This window comes from Anarrhichthys ocellatus, unplaced genomic scaffold (genome assembly GCF_004355925.1).
Source record: "Anarrhichthys ocellatus isolate YVR2014 unplaced genomic scaffold, GSC_Weel_1.0 scaffold18, whole genome shotgun sequence".
Taxonomy (NCBI): domain Eukaryota; kingdom Metazoa; phylum Chordata; class Actinopteri; order Perciformes; family Anarhichadidae; genus Anarrhichthys; species Anarrhichthys ocellatus.
Genome location: NW_022280048.1, coordinates 6,361,269 through 6,381,413, shown reverse-complemented (window position 1 = coordinate 6,381,413; position 20,145 = coordinate 6,361,269). Strand labels below are relative to the sequence as shown.

General features: G+C 44.1%; 1 protein-coding gene across 2 annotated transcripts in view; it reads right to left on the bottom strand.

Moving 5' to 3' along the window:
• med13a (mediator complex subunit 13a) overlaps positions 1 to 16,008 on the bottom strand; it is a 71,068-nt gene extending 55,060 nt beyond the window's left edge. The window contains exons 1-3 of one of the 2 annotated variants that reach the window (XM_031857435.1): positions 15,594 to 16,008; positions 15,374 to 15,476; positions 7,974 to 8,208 (exon numbers count right to left, since the gene is read on the bottom strand). In XM_031857435.1, coding sequence (XP_031713295.1) covers positions 7,974 to 8,208; positions 15,374 to 15,439 — 301 coding nt within the window. In that variant the 5' untranslated portion in view covers positions 15,440 to 15,476; positions 15,594 to 16,008. Of the gene's footprint in view, positions 1 to 7,973; positions 8,209 to 15,373 lie in introns of both variants that reach the window. The other variant, XM_031857436.1, reaches the window with a different exon arrangement.
• Positions 16,009 to 20,145: the final 4,137 nt, after the last annotated feature.

Genomic DNA, 20,145 nt, shown 5'->3' with positions numbered 1-20,145 from the left:
TTTAATCACCAACACATCATTTTAAAGTGCCGTCTGTGGTTGTAAAGAACACTTCAGGTACCCAAGATTGTTGAAAAAAGATTATAGAAATAAATAATCCGTGACCCGAAATTCCAGCCTGGTGATGGATCTGTGAGTTCACATGTGATGGGAGGCTGGGATGCGGTGCGCGGTGGTCAGAGCGCGGGGCGTTAAGACGGGTGGCCTCATTTGGACAAAGATTTATGAGCTCAGCTGATGGGCTGGGACACTTTCACATTCGCTGCCTCCCGTGCAGCAGGCCCGGATGAGCTGCCCTTTAGAAGAGCTCTGGAGCTCAATTAAGAGTACTCACATCTACCTCCAGCAGTGAACGTCCTTCAGACTCAAAAGCGCACAACACCTTTCCTAGAACATCTAGATCCAACCAGTGCTCCGCTTATCACACACCTTAATATCACAAAATGGCACATGGGTGTTTCTGGAGGCCATATAAACTCACAAGAAAGTTATGAAAATGAGTAAACGCAAAGGAAAAAATACTTGACCCCCCCCCCCCCCCCAGTTGCTCGTCTGTGTATAAGCAATTAGAGCAGCAGTCGGTCATTAAACAGCAAGATTAATGCCCTGTGATCGACTGAGCTCAGGGGGATTCTACCAAGCCTGGACAGAAGGTTTTCTCCTCTCCTCCACTTCCTCCTTATCTGCAAGGAAGGAAAAAAAGAGAAAGAGAAAGAGAAAGAGAGAAAGAAAGAGAAAGAGAAAGAGAAAGAGAAAGAGAGAAAGAGAGAGCCAGCCAGCCACTGGTGCTCTGTAAAAGCTCCATTACTAATTAATGAATATTTCTCAAGCAAGAGAGGGAAAAGAGAGACGGATAGCGAGAGAGGAGAGGGAGACTGCACCCATGGGCCAGAGCTGCATGCATGGTGGAGTCCCTGCGCTGTGCCGGTCAATGGAGATCTATCAGAGAGAGCGGGAGAGGGAGCATGAGGAAAAGAGGAAAGCGGAGGGCGGTTCACAGGAAGGAGATTAGCCCCGGAAAATTGATCCCCGAGCACAAAAGCCATCGGCCTCCTCTACTTTTTTCTCCTCAGGGCTGCTCCGGGTTTATCTATTCATCATTCTCGACGTCGCACACTGAAGTATAGAACCATCTTTGAAGTGAAAAAAAAAAAAAGAGAAAGCACCATAAATCCTAAGCCAATGTTAACCATGTGTATCACTGACTAATTATCTTTGATACACATCCATGGCCTCTGTGTGACCACCACACCAACAAACCTTCACCAAAACTACCAGTGATCAAATAGTATAGAAAACAACAATGTGCCTGAGAGAAGAACTAACAGAGAAGAAACAGCTTTCACTGTATTAACGGGGATCTTTAAATTTCATTCCAGAAAGCACTGTTTCCTGCCCCAATTATGTGCTCTCAGTCAGTTTGTAATTGGTTTTAGCCACAGCCAGGATTTCACGGCCTAGACACTTTCCGGTCCAATGTTTACAGCGAAAGCGTGGAGATTTCAAAATTCACTTTGAATTTCTCGGGCTGTCCAAGTCAATAACATTTGGAGATTCTAAGGAGCGCGTGGCGTCTCTTCTCTCTGAATCCTTGGCCTGGGGCCTCCACTGCAGTGTTACTGTGGGCTTTACATCACTGTGGGACTGCGTCTGTATCGCACTCGTTTCCGTGTGTCATCGCTCCCGTCACTATCCCAGAGAGCAGATATGCTCTTACAGTCTTTTAAATAGGATTGCGAGTGCAGAGTCAGACAACCACATAACTGGTGGCTTGACAATTTTGCTGTGATAATATGGGCCTGTGATAGACAAATATGAGCCCACATTTTCATACTCTCAAGATTTGTCAAGTCATGAAGATTACAGTCCACAGGCAGGTTTATCAATGCAGACAAGTGGAGGAACAGCAGATACCGTTACTGATGGGTTTATGAAAACAAGCACCGGGAAAGAAACAAGAGCGGCCGCATGGCAGCAGCACCAAATATCAGGATTTATTGAATTTGAAAACAACTGGTGTTTTAAAGTCACACGCTGTTTAACGAGGATTATTGTATGTGCAACGGTTCAGCATGCCACACAGCCACTAATCAGCCTGCAGAGTCATTTTAAAGGGTACTTGACAACCACTCGCACATCCTTAAACCGATCGCACGTCGGGAAGATCTGTTTGCATTTCTCGCCGTCACATAAACTTGCCAGCAGTTTCATCCGAGTTGTATTTTAGATTCAGAGACCGTCGACTGTACGGACTATGAGAAGGCAGGAATGGTCGTGTGATTGTGTGGAGGGCAGGAAACAGATCCGTTTCTTTTCACTACACACTCCCTGATGATCAACGAAAGCTTCTGCCACGACACGCGTGAAGCTCAGAGCTTTCCAGAAACAGCAGACAGCTCGTTTAAGTCAAGTCGGCTACTTTGTTAAATTCAAAAATAAAATTGTTTCTATTGACAAGTTGTGATTCACTATGCGTGGCCATTTTACGACCACTAGCCTCTGTTTCAAAAACAACACGAGCATGATGATATCAGTCACCCAATATTAGCAAAATAACTGATTACAAAATGCATTAAGAACTGCATTGATTGCACAGACGGGGGGCTTCTTCATTAGACGGGCTACTTTAGAAAACAGGGGCAGCAACTTGACAGAAAGCGTTAAAAAGTCCACTGAATCACAAACACACTAAAACAGGCCATGGTGTCAACGTAACAGGACTATGAGGAAAAACTCAAGCTGTGCCCGAGCCTCTCAATTTACAGTTTAAAATGCCCTCGAACACTTTGGTATTTCCTGCCATTGATCATGCAAATGAATGTCAGATGCCCAAAATCGTTCTTTTAAAAACTAGATATGATGCAATGGAATTCCCAGCAGTGAAATGATCACGTATGATGATCGTGAAGATTAAGATGATGGCTAGAAGTTAAGTTGATCCAGAATATTCACATGATTTGAGTCGAGTGATTCACATGTTTTGCTGTTTTAGTTATTTTTGGAATAGGTGTATTTTACAAATAACTGAATTTAAAACCAATAAAACTCGATAAGACGTGGCATTAAAAACATGTTTCACTTAAAATAACCACGTTTATTTTGTTGAATAAAAGCGAATCCAAGTTTCTAGTCAAACAATGCAATAATCCTCATTGGGGATGTTTAAACAATACAGTGAGGTACAAACTACTCGTCTTGCGTGCCAACAACATGGTTTGACCCATACGGTTCTTTTTTTTACCAGTAAAAATAACTTACATCAACAACATCTTTCTTTCCTTTTTATGGTTTAAGTCTGTTTTACATACAATCAAGATGAATTCTTTCACCACGCTGGCATACAGTTACAGACAACAAGATTCAGAGGTACTGAAATGAAGAGCAGACACACTGTCAACAGATGTTTTGGTATTTGAAAGCTGTGGAAATTTGTTGTCAACAAACATCTGTATTCTGCAGGTAGTGCTTCAAACGGAGTACAGCTCACAGGTATGAAGGCCGTTCAATGATTTTGAATTTGTGAGCTCCTCACAGAAGACAGGAAAAAAAGAAAAATAGTCGTACTTGCAAAAACAGTGAAACCTTCAGCCAACAGGGCCCTCGCAGACTACTGAAATATGCCCTTTGGCACTGGATATTCTGCCCTGGGGTGCATAGCAGGGTTGTTTTTATTTAACCGTCGATTCAAAAAGGCACAGAGGAGAGAACTAAAACAAGAACAGAAAAGAAAGCCAAGAATTACTGCATACCAGCAAAAACAAAAACAATGTTCAGAAGATCATTGTGCAAAACAAGCTCACCTAGAGATGTTACATTAAGCTTTCCTCCCTCCATCACTGGATGGATCCCAGACAAAGTGTTCATCAACTGGTGGAGGAGACAGACCATTGAAATGCAGTCCTCTACTTCCATCCCCCACCGTTTCTCTGTCAGTCGTCCTCTAGCGGTCCGACCTGGCGCCCGGTGATGAATAGATGTGAGAGCTCCAGGGACCGCCGTGGAGATTGCTCCCCGATAACCTGTGCTGGGCAGCAGATGACCGTCTCACCCTTTTCAACCTTCCCATTAGGCAACTAATAATCCCAGCCTTGCTACAATATAGAGCAATATGCACGGATAGATGTTTCACTCGTTTACAAGCAAGCAACACCAAAATGACTTTCATGAAAACAGACGTTTGCCGAATTCTCCTACGTCCGCGTTCTTTGAGTTCTCACCCTTCCACTTCATTAGAAAGGTAAAGAACGACTGCAACGTGAAGCACATCACTCTAGAGTCACATGCAGCTGAGGGACCAGTGGACAAGGAAAGACCCAAGAGGGAAACATGAAGCCAGACTGTCAGCGGCCCCACTGGGACTCGTACTGGGAGAGACGCTATGGGAAAAGAGACCAGGACAGACGAGTAAGAAACGTACGACGGCGCAATTAGCCTCACAGACAGACATCCATTCCTTATTTCTAACCCAAAAAAAAGAGATCTGTGGGGAGGTAAAGGCAGCCGTTTATCCTTGGCTTTGAATGCCTCTGGTCAGGAGATTCCACCAGCTTTTGAGGCGAGATGACGATAAAGAGAGCATTGCATTTGCATAAGAATGCATGCCTATACTCAACCAGTGGGAGGGGGCGGAGGCAAGCCGTTTAATTCAGCAGCTCACTTGTTGGGAATCATTTCTGTGCATGGCCAGGGGAAGATTATAATTGGTTTTACTCATGTGTTAGCATGAGCAAGGGGGAGTTGTCCAACAGTGTAGAGCGGTGGGGGGGGCTTGGTGGTTACCCTTACCCTTCCTTCAATGGTGATTAAGCGGCAGACATTAAAAGATCCCTCAAGTTTTTCCGCCCTTCACTACTCTCATCTCTCCAGCTCACTCCTTCTCCCCTCATCTCCCTGGAGAGAAGGGATTACTGGCACGCTGGTATACAGAAATGGCACTTGCTCAAAATTAAAAGACTTTCACAGGCCGCTAATCTAATGAGGGTGGAGGGGGGGTGGGGTGAGTAAGCGCCATTTCGGCATGCTGAAATGAAAGGAAAAGAGTGGATTTTCATGTTTACCGCCAACATTGCCATAAGACTAAAAAGAAGCTGAATACGCAAAAGGAAAAAAAGCTTTTTAATCCCGAGCCAGGCTAGGACAAAAGGCAAACAGAAAATACATTGAACCGCTGGAAAATACAGTGTGCGGCGGTTCAAAGGCAACAATTGTTGGGACATTTCAGTCGGGCAGGTCCTGTCATTGTCTGCATGGACAACACTCGCTGGTATACAAACGCATTAGACCGTCAGATTGCACTCCACCTCATTTGTTTCAGGGGAAAGAGTTCCAGAACTTTTTGAAGGCTGTAGTCGTCTTTGCATGTTTCATCTGTGTGTACAGTAGCATCGTAGCACATCTCACAGCGCTGCAAAAAAGCTTTAATGCCTTCGTGAGGAAAGCACCGAACTGAGCCAGAAGACAAGGCATGCGAGTGGATCGGTGATAACTTGTAATCCTCGCTCACAGCGCAGTTTATTCCATCCAATCTCCCGCTCAAACTTTTTCATAATTTAATGACCATTTCAAAATTCGATATCACGACCCATCCCTACAGAGGACCAAGAAAACCTAATTCTATCAGCATTCACGTGACATCCCCTTACTCCCAATTAGATGGTCAGACCCAGCAGGAAATAACATGGCTCTCAGATAGCGGTGCAACGCATCATAAGACTCACAGTTCGGATCGTCTTACAGATCAGAGTCATGGATCGGATGAAAGAAAGAGAGCCAATATAACTTTTACAAATCCCTGATCACGTTTTTTTATTGTGCACTAAGGGTGGAATTATTGTAAAATTACAGAAATTGACAGACAGAGAGTTCGATAAGCTATTTAGCCATCTAACAAGCAGTTCTGAGTATACTCACGCCTTAAAGGGCTCTGGGAGAGGACAGTAGCGTCCTCTCCCCAGGTGCACATACACAGGTAATAGCCATCCAGACAGAGGTCCTGACATTCCTCCATCCCCGTCTCAGCTGTGTTATCAGGTCTCAGGACACGCCGCTCTGAACAGACTGATCAGCAGCTGCAGAGTCGAGGTTGGAGGAGGAAAAAGAAGCCTTCTGGGTGCCTTTAGATTCTTCTGGAGAGGCTGCTCTGCTTCAGTTCACCGACAAAGCAACACAGCGGCTACACACAGAGCAGCTACAGGAGGGGGAAAGGCTCAAGAAGTAGGAGGAAGACGCCTTCCACTGGAGAGAAGGGAGCCGCAGCTTCCAAAACAGGAAACAGCGATAATACCGCCCATCTGGGAACCATTCACACAGAGACAATGTTGAGTCAGGGTGCAAAACACTTGACAAACATAGGGAAAAATCTCATCAGGTGCTCGGCGTGCACGTCCCTGTGGTTGTCCACGTCGACATCACCCTCAAGAGGAATACATGTGCTCTAGGTGTGGTGTTTTAATACAAATTCAAAGAGCACCACATCAAAAACAAAACCTGCCAAAACATGATTCATGATTTTGTTTTTTAAAAAGCTGCGAGGAAGAATGCAGCCGAGATTTCCCGGTCAATATTCAATTATGCAATTTCCATCACCTGACGCACAAACAATATCACGTTTAATCTCCCCAAAGGCAGATTAAGAACACAGCAGTGACTCCCAACATCGTCCAAATATAGATTGTCCATACCACACTCTCCCACTTGAAATGTAGCACACTCTATTAGCGGGCCTGAGCCAGATGCTTCAGGTAATTACCAGGACCTGTTAGGGCTGAACGAGCGGACCATCGTAGCCTTCGCTTCCCATTTTGAGTCCACTTCAAGCACAATGTCCCATAATGAAGGAGGGTCACAGACTGTGCTTGGCTCAGACTCCAAAGTTCAATTTACATGGCAGAGAGCATGAATAAAGACGGCCTTTCCCCATCTTCCACCGCTAAATGTTACCGTTACTGAAGAGGGAGAAGAGGAGAAAATGGGGAGGGGTGGATGCATTTGCCTCGTTTCTGCATGGCTGCTCCTGCATGCTGTGTTTCTCACTTGAGTTATAAATCGGACTGAGCCCAGCGTTTTACACCTTTCTCTTCATCCTTTGTGGAAAGACAGCATGTGAAGTTCGATTCCTTGTTCTGCTTGGTCAAAATAAAATGCACGGTGTTGCCTCATCTGCTGTGAAGCACAGCGTGTGAGAGGGAGTCACCCTACAGGTGTTGGCACTACCAGCCTGGCTGGCTAGCTCATCAGTTAGAGGAGGGTGCATGTGTGTGTGTGTGTGTGTGTGTGTGTGTGTGTGTGTGTGTGTGTGTGGGGGGGGGTTGGGGGGGGGTTGGGGTATTAGATTACACAGATTTGAACACTTCCCTGAGGCTCTCACTTACAGGGCTCCTCCCCTGTGCCTACCTGACAATCAGACAGCAGAATCTGTATCATTTTTCATTGTACGACCAATAACGTATCTTGACAGGGTGATCGATGTTCAAGTGCGTCTCTAACAAAAGCTGCAAGCCCTCCACACCTCCTGTTATCTTTTACAGCCATCACTCTTTTAGCTTTATAACCTTGAGTAAATCCAACAAAAGGTGCAACGGTATGGGGAGGGGATTTTCATATTCATGGATTCTAGTAGAGACTAAAACATAGAACAGCGGTCCTCTCTCGCTCCCTCTTTTAAATCATCTAATTTGCAAAAAACTAGAAAAACTAACTTGGCTGACCACCTGCCTTACTATCATGCAGCAGCAGCAGGGCAAATGACTCCTTCACTTGGAGAACCCCCTCTGTGCCAAGGAGTCCTCTCCCTGTTCCCTTGAACTCAGTCACTGAATCCCTACAAGCACCCTGGGTGTTGTTCAGCATCCGACCCTGACCTCTGACCCCCACGTTGTGTGAAAGCAGCGTAACGCCGACGTACTTGCACAGCTTAATAAAACACGCATCGTTGTTTAGCAAATGCCCTTAATGTGTAGACAAGGAGCCCCCACCTGCGAGCTCGTGGTGGATGAGGTCGGCGAAGTTGGGGTCGTCCCCCCACCAGAAGAGCCAAAGCTCCCTCCGCCCCGGCCGCTGACTGCGCCGCCATACGCTTAGCACGTCGGCCTTCAGGCAGCGGCTGAAGCTGCATAGGATGGGGTCCTCCTCCGTCACTGGGAAGAGGATGGGCGCGGAGGTGGGACCCTGCCACACGAACCTCTTCCATTTGATCCCTGTTAAGTCAGCCTGCAAGACAAGGGAGGGGGGAGAGAAAGAGACGGTCAGTGTGCAGAGTCGCTGCTTCAGGATCCACTCAGCACCTCGGAGTAAACATGTGCTGAGCACAGTGTAAAGAGCAGGTATTAATCCTCTTTTATGGGGCAGTTCACCCACCAACTACTTCTGACAATAGCACACCTGGGCTGTCAAAAACAAAGAGATTAAAAGATACAAAGTAAATGACAAAACACGAGCCTCGTTGTGTGTTGATGGAAAAAAAAAAAAGAAAGAAGAGAAATTGCCCTTAAAAATTGGGACATTTGTTTGTTTCTGCAAAGAACTGTGTACTTGTGCTTCCAATATCACCACGAACAACATGTACAGAACACAAATAGGAAAGAACTAATGCTGGTAAATGTGGTCTCTCCACCTTAATCCTCATTATTGGTGAGTGCTGGTGGGGGTGCTTTGCCTTTCTATAAACGCTGTCTGGCTTTTATAGAGAGAACAAAACACGCAGGAAAAAAGCCTCACAGGCAGTAAATCACCGGCGGAGTTATTAAGTGTTAAAGCAGGAACATTACGCCCCGCTGCTAGCTAGCACTGCTGCTCATCATCCAAGCACCGACAGACAACCCATGTCGACCTCAACATGTAGAAACACGCGTGCGCATGCGCACGGGTCCGTAGGCGTACAGCCCCATTTCCACTGGCAATCTTGGTCCTCTATCTGTCCCTGTAGGCATTTCAAGTAATCTGTGCAAACATGGACTGTTCATTTTCATGCCGGTTAAACCTATCCCGTTCAGGCTGAGTTGGCAAACTGTCCCTCTGTATATTCAACCAATTAATCCATTACAATTCAGGGGGATATCTTAACTCAAGAGCAGAGGCGCTGAGCCTGAACAAGTGATTACCCGTGGTTGTGGCGATGCAGTGGTGTTTCGCCTGGCTAGGGATAAGCTGGGAGATTTGTGGTGCGAGTTGTGATGGTGGTTGGGTGGGGGGGGGGGGACTGTCAAAACAGAGCATTGTGTGGCATCAGCTGGAGCAGAGCGGGATCACAACAACAACAAGTTAGTAAGCAATAAGGATGGAGAACACACACACACACACACACACAGGTGGACAAATCATTAATAAGCCTGAGGTTAGAATAGTGCTGACTATATTTATGACTCCTGGACTTGTCCAGTTAATATACCACAGCAGCATACAGGCAAGCTGGTTTATGAAGTATGCACTGTATGCATCATCAGAAAACAGAAAGCATGTGTGTAACTTGTTCTTCACCACTAACTCAAGGGAATAAGCGAAGGGCAAGCACACAAAAGCCCAAGGAGTCATCCTAACTTTATTTTACTTATGTGGACGTCTAATCAGTGTTGATGGTAAATGATGGTGCACGCTGTATTGACCCAGAAAGCTGAGTTTGCGGCTGAAAAATCTGTTGTTTTTCCTGCATCACTGCCACGTCATGTGACGCAGCAGTGACGCAGTCGCATGTGAGGAGGAACTACAGGCTGCTATTCCAGCTTGGATTGTTAATCTCCGCCTCTGGGATATTCAGCGTATGCGGCCGAAGAAAGTCGGCGCAGAAAGGCAGAGGTCACGGCCGGCGGGAACCCTTCAGGTGTCAGAAGCTCAGAGCAATGCATCCTGGGACATCTAGGCACTGCCGGCATGGCTCCACAAGCAGAAGAACTCTGCTTTACAGGTCAATATAGCACGCACTGAGGAAGTTATTGCTTCAACACCGATTAGACATCCACATATTTCCCTTAAACACAGCATCTGTATGGATGCATGATCAAAGCATCATGAGCTCTGATGAACACTCCTAAGGAATTCAAGAGGTGCTACACATGCTGAGGACAGGCTCCAAGGGTGCAGACAGCAGAGCTAGGTCTGTGTGCACCGACAGAGCTGCAGCAGTTAGGCTGCTCCTTCCTGCTGGAGTGTGAGAAGCACCACAGTACACCTGCATCTCGCCAGGAAACATCTGTGCACACAATGCAAAGGGAGGGCGGGAGTGACGGTTAACTGTGAAAGCAGACCGTAAGCAGTGCAGATGTGAACACCCCCCCCCCCATCCTCTTACTGACCAGGCTCCAGAGGTACAGTGTGTGTTTCATCATCTACAGGGCAGATATTATTACGGGCCTCTCCTCCTCATACATTTTGGTATCACACGTTTCTGACATGATTACGTGCTGCACACAGCAGGGCTGTCTTGTATTTGCATCATCATGAAGTCGTACGAAACTGCCTTGACACACAGAGTGAGAGTAAAGAGGCCACCCGACCGAGACATTTCCTGCTGCATCACCTTCCAAGTAGACGTTACAGTAAAGGAATATAGGGCAAGGCAAGCTGCTCTCTATCCAATCTCCAACTAAATCAAATTCGAGTACAGCAATTAAGCAGGTACAATCAATTACTATAGTCAATCAAATGAACATTAGCCCAACTGATGACAACTTATACTAATCAATTACGTGTGTTATTCAAGTAAAGATAGAATAAAAACACATTGGACAATGACACACTTTCTCAGCTGGCAAATAGGTTTAAATGGAGTTTAAAAAAAAGGCAATCTCTGAATTCAAGCAAACAAGCTGCTCTATGTGCAAGTGAACAGGAGATGGTTTCACCGTTTAATAAACGGCCAGCCTGGTATCAGGTGACTTTTTAAATAGGCACGCAGAGAAAACACCATCACGCTTGTTGTTATTGACCACAGTGACTGCGGTTCAACTGTTCACGCAGGGCAACTTGAACCAACTGACAACATCCTGTGGGCACGGAAACTTTGACCTGCCTCCTCTCTTGTGACTTAGCGGCTGTAGTAGCAGTCGCAGCCGGAATGCTGATTAATGCCACTGCCGTTAATGTGCGGGTTGAAATACAACGGTCTACGAGAGCAGAAGGCCAGACGATTCATCTTACATTACAGTTCCATTCATCACCTCTTTCTGGGACTGTTTCTGCCACCATCGGGACGTTTGCATCTATGCTGCAGCTTCTCTGCCAAGTAGGCAATTGAATACATTATGAATCTTTCCTTTAGAAACACGTGGCACAATGCAAACCTTCACTACAGCAACTGTGGTATAGAGGTCAGGTGTTTTACTGTCAACAAGAAATCCTCAGTAATAAATGACTTATTGAACGCTTTGTGCCTATTATCTGAAATGAGATAACTAGATTATTATTAAAAGCATCACATCTACATCAGCTCTTTCCAATCATTTCTCTCAAATAACGATCACTGCAGGTGCATCTCACACAGCACAGTTATTACAATTAGAGACATTTAAATCAACAGTTTTCTGTTCAGGGGCTTCAAGTGTTGAAATGACAGCAATAATACTGAATTTCACCACAGAAAAGAAAAGGTGCTGCAAACGTTTGTTACAGTGAAAGAACAATTTATGCGATACATGATGTGGCCCAGCTGCAGTGTGGAGCTGAAAAGTACTCACTGACATTCAGAGCGCTCTTTTCTCTTCTGCACTGCTTGGATGCCAGAGAGCGAAAAAAGGCCAACGAGTTTTACCTCACAATCCCAGCGAGAGTAGCTGAGCTCAATACTGTGTGGATGTGGTGAGAAACGGAAATTCTGTGAAGTTCAAAAGTGACAACATGGACGTTTGTGGGGGTTCTGGTCAGTCGGTAGTCTCACCACGTATACAGTATGGCCGCATGCTTGAGAAAGTGTGGATCGGAATTAAACAAAAAAAATGTCTGAAGACACTTTCAACGAAACAGCTCTCTCTACCCGTTTTGTTTACACAGGAAAAAAGCCAAGTATTTGCACTGCTGATTGTTAAGAGACAAGACCTTTATCTTTGTGTTTGCACATCATCATCTGGACACAGATGATCCGTTAAGGCTTGTGTTGCACTGCTCGGTGGCAACGTTCTGGGTTTGAAACAGTAAAATAAAGAGTGATTGCAAGCATTGGAAGAAAAATCTGCCTTGCCATTAACTCTAGTCACATCTTCTACAACTTCCTCCAGCTTTAAATATGACTTTAGAGGTCTTTGAAGAGACTTCTTCTTAAACAAGCCACCTCTCTAGCTGCACAGCAGGCTACATCATTTATGAAGTCAACTGCCATTAAACTGCATTTTCAATAGCACTCCAAAAAGTCATAACAAGTTATGGTGTAGAAAGTAACACTGCCTGTAGTTTTGTCCCCCTGTGATGGAGTATAAAACCTCTGGATCATAAATAAGAAAATTAACTTCTGTCTTTAGGTATTCCTGAGCCTGAAGAGGCAGAACTGAAGAGCCCCTCTCTCAAAGACTGGACCCGTCACTACTCCACTCCTCACCAACAATATCCACGAGGCAGACTGCTCTACCGAGGATGAATGTGCCTTCTGCAGTTGTTCCGTCTGTCCGTTCAAAATACATGAGTGACAGCCTGTGTGCAGAAGCAGAGGGTGCCACGGATAACGGCCAAGCTCTCCAGGCTTTGTGCGCGAGTGAGCCTCAAACACACGACTCTCTTCTATGAAACTTTCAATTTCGCCACCTGCCTGCATCTTAGCAAATGCTTAAGTATGCGAGCAACTGCTCGTGGGTCATGAGAAGTTTTATTTTTCATACTCGGGAGCCAAAAACAACTCTGCTGCATTCGGCGGGAATCTAAGGCCAAAGGTGCTGGATACAGCACGGGAGTGCTCCTTCCTTGAGGTGACACGTACGGGGGGGTGTTACAGGCCCTGATTATCCCAGTTGCTCACCTTCCCTCTGGCCACTTAGGGTTCTGGGTCTCAGTAGGGAGCGCTGTGTTCAAACAGCTGCCTTCCTGCCTCTCACGATATGAGACAAGCAACAGGTGAAGCCCCTCAAATCATGCTGCAGATGCTCCTCTCCTACCAAGTCTCTCTTCCTGTCTGTCACCTCTCCCTCAGCTTCACCCGGTCACTGACCAAGCAAGTGTGTGTTTGCATTTTTGGTTGAAGAAGATTCAAATTGAAATTAAAACAGAGCTCTTGTCACATACGATGCAATCACCAAACAGATTATTTTTGCTGAGTGCTTCTTTAAATCTGAGAACCTTCGGGGCTGAAATGCATGGAAGCTCAAACTACAAATGTCAGCTACTAAGGTCCATAATAATACAGAAACAGACTAAACTGAATTTACACATCAAGTTAATTCCCATAAACCCACTTGAAATGCCCCATCCAAAAAAAGTATGCAACAAGTAGAATCATACTCCAGAGAAGACCATCCACTGAAAAACGAAGAGGGGGAAAAAGTCCCACAATGTGTTCGCATTCTTTCACTATAAAACCACAAAGTGGAGTCTGTTCAGTGAGTGAGTCATAACAGCAGTGGTGTTGTGCTTAGTCTCAGTGTGCAGGAAAAAGTCAGCCAGACAGGCACAGCACCACAACTACCAGCCTCTACCTCTGCTGTCCACTGTGGCCAACGCTGCCTTCAAGTGCCGTCGTAAACATTGTAATTACGAGTTCAGCACACACAATCGACCCAACTAAGTAGTATTGAGAGAGTGGGGATTTTTCTGCAATAAAATGTTACCTTTGGGGGGGCGGACAGATTGGAGGCTGTGTCAATTTGTAGCATGAGCAGTGTAGTACTTCACTATGCTGTTATTATACTACATTCTGTGTCAACACTACTATTGAGGCCTTTCTACTCCTGCTGCTCACTTAACGTTGAACAACATTTCCTTTGCATACACATTAAATCAATCTAGGATCAATGTACTTTGTGGTCTTTCACTTGTGGCACTGTACCGCAAAGTGGTCGTGTGTCATTTAATCTATAACATAACTCTACTTTCTGGAAGGGTGACATTTTAGCCTTCGAGAAAACACATCTCCAGCTTGGGAAGCAGGATGTTCAGAGGAGCTCGAGCAGGTAGGCCTTACACTCTTCAGCTAACCTACAAGTCAAAGTGTGGTTAAGCCTGCTGACAAGCCTATTAACTGCAACAACAAACACATTCCGAACTATGTTCTTGGTTATACAGCCAGAGGAAGAGCTGCACACACAAGCAACAACTTTCCATATGCTGCTGGGGTGAAGACTGGACTACACGGTGGATGCTCACTGCACTACATATCCCACGTGTATTTAGGTATTAATATCAGCTGGCCACAACTGACAACATATGAAAAGATAGAGAAAGGGGAATACACTGTACGCTTCATCGCAACCTTATAGAGTAGCAGACAGTGTAGCTCAGATATGTAGTTACCTAGTTGTCTGAAATGCACAGGAATGCATGTCACAGATTATATAATCAGCCTGGGGCCCGTGCCTTAGTTGGTGTGAATACTAGAAAATGAAGTCCGAGGAGATTAAGCCCGCACTGGCAAACAAGATGAGATATTACATCAATAATTAACGCTTGCAAACCAATACTGTTACCAAAAAAGATCTTGTTGCATGCTTGTTGCAACAACAACAACAACAACAACAAAAAGAGCTTTCTGGGCAAAGCGTAAGGGGCGTGTTTTTATCGACAAGGTGTGCAAATTAGGCATTGACATTCGTCCCTCCAGGAGTTGTTAGAGTTGTGCAAAAAAACAACAACAAAGCATTCCTCAGCTAATGCTCAGTGGCTCTCTTAGTCTCCGCAAACTGAAGTTAAAGCTGCAAACTGAAGTGCATGTGGTGTTTGCTTTAGCGGGTCACCACTTGATAAAAACATAGTGGAAATGTAATAACGAGATAGCAAGTTAATAATAAACAAGGTGTCGAGGAGAGACGGCGAAAGTGCTACAACAAGTAACTCACTGGGACACGCAGTCGCGCTTTTTGGCAGTAAAATGCACAACATTGTATTCCCGTGCTAACAGGCGATATGTTGATGTTTCTATCCAGAGCAATGTAGTAAATAAAGCTGAACAAGCGAGTGGCGTTAACCTTGAATGTTTAGTTTTCGAATAGAAGAAATGGAAATGTAAGAGGAAGAAGATTGTAACAGACAGACCGTTCCAGCCAGGTTTAAGTGACAAAGTGTTAAAACAAGGGAACAAGGCAACACGAGCGACCTGGGATGCCTTGTTGCCCTGAAATGATGTCAGCTCGACAGGCCGTAAGCCTAGCTAAGCTCCTATCAACTGATGCCTGTGTGGCTAACGTTAGCTTAGCCCCCGTTCAGCTAGTTAAAAATGGCTGCTTTCCTTTAGTTTTAAATCTCTTACCAGACAGAATAGATTGGAATGGCAATCCTCCAAGCTGGCCCCGTTTGGTACATAACAAGAACTCATCCTTCTTCACTGCGAGATCCAACTCTCCATCATTTCACTTCCCGGGAAAAAAAAAAGAACAATTGGCGAATTTGTGTTTTCAAAAGATGTTCAGGCTCAATCAACGAGAAATATTTTTTGGAACATTTGGCTGGAGGATAGTTAATTCAACAACCTTCCGATTGCAGTTCCCCCGCCGGAGCTAAAAGCGCATAAAAGAGAGTGTGTGGGCTCTACGTCGACATCTCAAAAGCACACAGTAAAAACTAATTAAAGGCTGCGAAAAATGTTCATAAAACAAAAAGAAAAGGAGAGCAAAGAAGCAACTCTCCCCCTCCCCCTTAGCCCCAAAACGGTCTCTGCTTAAAAAAATAAAGACGTCCTGTCTTACTCCTCCATCGCAAAAATGTGTCTAAAAACGAAATACATCCTGTAAAAACCTCTTGAAATGTGTCATCGGCCTATATTTTAACGATTATTTCGGTCATAATTTCTGCCTCGGTTCCTGTTGGTTTCCATTTGAATTCATGGATTCCTTTCTTTAATGGCGGCCACAGGGACAACTCTGCCTTCCACAGCCTATTGGCTCATTCGTGGTCAAAGCTTTGTCAAGCCGCCCGAAGACAGACAGACACACGTCAGAAAGTAGCCAACGTTTCCGGCAAAGTAAAAGTATGGCATTGTTTAGTTTAATATTATGTCTAATACTATGATTATTGCTATATTAAAACCTGAAGCTGTTAAATATATTTAATGGCTAAATTATATATTTTAGTTTATTGCACTACTTTATGTCATACAAAGTTGCTGCTACATGCAAAAAACGGTGCACGTTTTATTTTGACAGTCCTGACAGCAGGTTCCGTGTGTTAGTGCGGCTAACTTGACACTGTCGTGGTCATGAGTTCTGTAATAACACAAGACTGATAGGTATTGCCGCTAGGCCAGCGCAAGTGGCGCTACTGAGCAACAGATTTTGTTACCAATGATCAAACCACATAAACTTGCTCACTTACACAGTGCACCACCTAGCGCATGTGATGTTGCACTTGCAATTGAAATGTGCAACCAAGATGCACTGATGCGCCCTTTGTTTTGCTTAATTTCAATCAAATACATTCACTTGACCCCAATTCCACCGAGTGTGGCTTGAGTGAGATAAAGGAAGCGGTGATATCAAACATTTATTACGAATAAAACAAATGCATATTATTGAAGACACATTTAGGCAGCAATTGAAACAAGAGGACAAACTGAGTTCAACATATAAATGAATAAAATGTGTTTGTTGACACGTTTACAGAAAAGGATGTATGAGTGTGTTTCAAAGCCTTGCAATAAAAAACGCCACATCAAATACAGTTAGCGGTAAGTAAAATACAAGGGCAAATATATGAAATAGACAAATATACATGTCAGTGTCTCTATAAGAGGCTCAACAGACACCAGCTTTTCACTGACACAGTATGAGTTACTTTGTCATAAAAACTCCAGTAGGTCTAAAATACACACATTTATCCAGCTATTTATTTAGATGAAGAAAGAATAAAACCAACTCGTCCATATTATTACTGTAACTGTTATGCACAACAGAAATCAATCCAACTTAATTGGTCACTTTTCTTCAGCTAAGCTTTGACAAGTTTACAGTTTTTTCTTGCCACTGTCGTGGAGCAGCAACTACACAACCAGCACAGCACGTTGCTCAAGGACACTTTAGCAGGATGGATGGTTGTCTTCAGGATATTATTCTGCATTTCTAGTTTTTTAGCAGGTTTTGGCTGCAGCCAGCACTTCCTTCCAAATTACTTCTTACTGCAACCTGACAGGTGTATATAATTTAACGTCTTTTTTTCTTGTTGTAGAATGAGTTATACATATAATTTTTCCAAAATATTGCCAAACATCACACAATTGAGAACTGCACCTCTGATCTCATACAACTGCCATCCACGCTGGTGTTGGACCAAACCAAAATGGCTTCAATTACAGCTGCAAACTGTAAGAGAAATAAGCCAAATAAAAAGTTTTTTTTCAGCATTAAGCTTAAGGCTAACTGACTTCAGAGGGCCTCTGTGTCCAGTTGGATTTGCGTTACCACCGGGTATAGGTTTCCTCTGTGGGCTGTGCATGCAAATAATTGTTGCAGTGCTATTGGAGCTGACATTCATAGCTCTTTTCAAAAATGAAAAAAAAAAAACCTCTTTTCACCGTGGATGCAATACTATTACAAATTATACTGCACATACAAAATTGTTTAACACATTCTTCAATCACAATCCCTGTTATTTATTTATTTAGGTTCAAATATTCTGTTTTACACAATTAGTTACTCAGGCAACCCGGGAATTTGAACTAAATTTAGCCAACAGAACTTTCCTTCCATTTTTACCCCGGGGCACACTCTCAGCCAGAATATTACTTCCTCTAATTCCTAGTGTGAGTGCTGTAGGTTTAATGAGTTTTTAACAAGTCCTTGTCTCATCATTGTGCAAAACCTCCTAATTATAGTACAATGTAAGCTGTCTTTAGTCAAGGTAGTTTCATTTTAATTCATTCTGCCATCCCTTGATACACTAGCGCATAATCACTCTCCCTTAAAGCACAACTTTTATTGAGTAGTTTCTACTAGTAATACCTTTGCTGTTGTCATGTAATCCCAGCGTTACAAAATGTCTCTGTTATCATAAACTTTTATTCTTATGAAGTCATTGCTGCCTTGTAATGTTTTAAGTCAGTATATGGCAGTGTTCCCATAAATCAGAGCTGCGTGCAACAATGTGACAGATCTTTTCGTCTGTGCCCAGAATTAAACAATGCCATAGAATCATAAGTGGCATTTCCTGTTTGTAAAACTGAAAGTGAGAGCTGGGGAAACCAGGCCATGAAGGTGGTGATGACAGCAGGTCCTGGGGCCAGAAAACAGCTGGCTGCTCCTGAAACGCGGATGGAGTCGTAAAGGTGTGCCAGCCTTAAGAGTGATAATACTGTACAGCAACAAGTAATGAGATCAATTTGTTCCACATATTAATGAGGGTATCCTTCACCAACATGACTTGCAGAGGATGAAAACACTGTGGACAGTTGAAGGCAAAATGTTCTCTGACTACAGTCCACACTGCTCCAAAGCCAGAGAAGTGTCACATGAAACAGAACACAGGAAACATTCCTGATCAAAATGATATGATTCAGTATAGACATGCTAATTGTTTGATCACTTTGAACTAATTACCAACACAATGTATAACAAGAGTTTTGTGATTGTATTGTGCCGTCTCCATGGCTCTGCGGCATGAGCTTTGTGTCTTTCATCTCATCCCAAAGGATCGAGCAGCTTTCTCAACCTTAAATCTCCCCATATAGGAATCAATGATCATCTCACATTCAGTGCTTCCCACGCTTTGTCACCACTGTCCTTGATGCAAAAAAAACAAAGGTGGCGCGATACCATCTGTATGAGATTGTTTAACAGAAAAAAAACATTTTATAATAGCACGGCCGATGAGCACAGTTGTCATAGTAGGGTAACTAATGTGGATCCCAGATTGCTATCATATCTGCTGATGGTTTCCTCTCACTTATCTCCGGCTCCCTCTTATCTAAGTCCCACGGGGACATTCTGTCATATATATATATATTCTCTCCCTGAAGCACTCAAGAATTTTGGGGAAATGATAGTGTAAGATAGTTTGGAGTTGGCCCAACTGCTCTTTTGACATTTGCTTTGACATGTTCTGTGGTCCCTGCCATTCTGCTATAGGAGCATTTGCCAGAGAGCCCCACTGTTGTGTGACTAAATCCTGCATGAGAAAGGGAATAACAGATCTGAGGTTTAGCCAGAAAGAGAACATGGGCTGACTTTAATGAGTGCCTGTGATCAGATCGGACAGAAGAATATATTTAACATGCTCAAATACTCAGGGTGAGAATGTAGTTTGAAGCAATGTGAGGCTTCCCCCTCTCATATATGTGTGTTCATGTGTAGCTGTGTATGCCCTTTGACACAGGGCGAACAGAGCTGCTACCCAGAGATCACAAGAACCACGTGACCTATTTGAAAAGCTTTCTGCAAATCAATACAATTGACCACCCAGACAGGAGAGGTTTTCCCCCTCACTGGCAGACACAGCTGAAGCATCCAGCGGTTAAGAGCGCGACTCCGAGGTCCCAGAGTTCAACAGTTTAACTTGTGTTTACAGAGGCTAAGTGGTTATATCCCATTCTCAGGCCTCTGCAGAGGAGGAATAGTTATGAAGAGGGTCAACAAGCGTGCCATGTTCACATAAAGCAGCCCTCCTCCCAGCCCCCATGTTGAAGCACACAGAGACGTGAGCTCTCTCCTTCTCTGTCACACACAAACATACACACTGCTTATTGAGCAAAGATGGATTGACGAGAGCTTTTAAAAAGAATGAGAAGAAGCACTCATTCCATTTATTTACTCAAATAATGGCACTTGGCCCTGACTGCAAAGTTATTAAAATGTGAAATAAAAACATTATGAGAGCTAAGGTTGAGCTTAAATGATATTGATGATGTTTTAGGAACCACAGAGGGCTGATATGAAATATAAAAACGCACGAGACTCCAGTATCCACTCTATTTGGTTCATATTCTCTGGATGGCAGTTAACGCCTTTGCAAATATACTGCTTTTTTGGTGAAATAGTGTCTTATTTAATTTAAATACGAAATTCACTTTTAATTGAAAATAAAGGCACAAGTTCT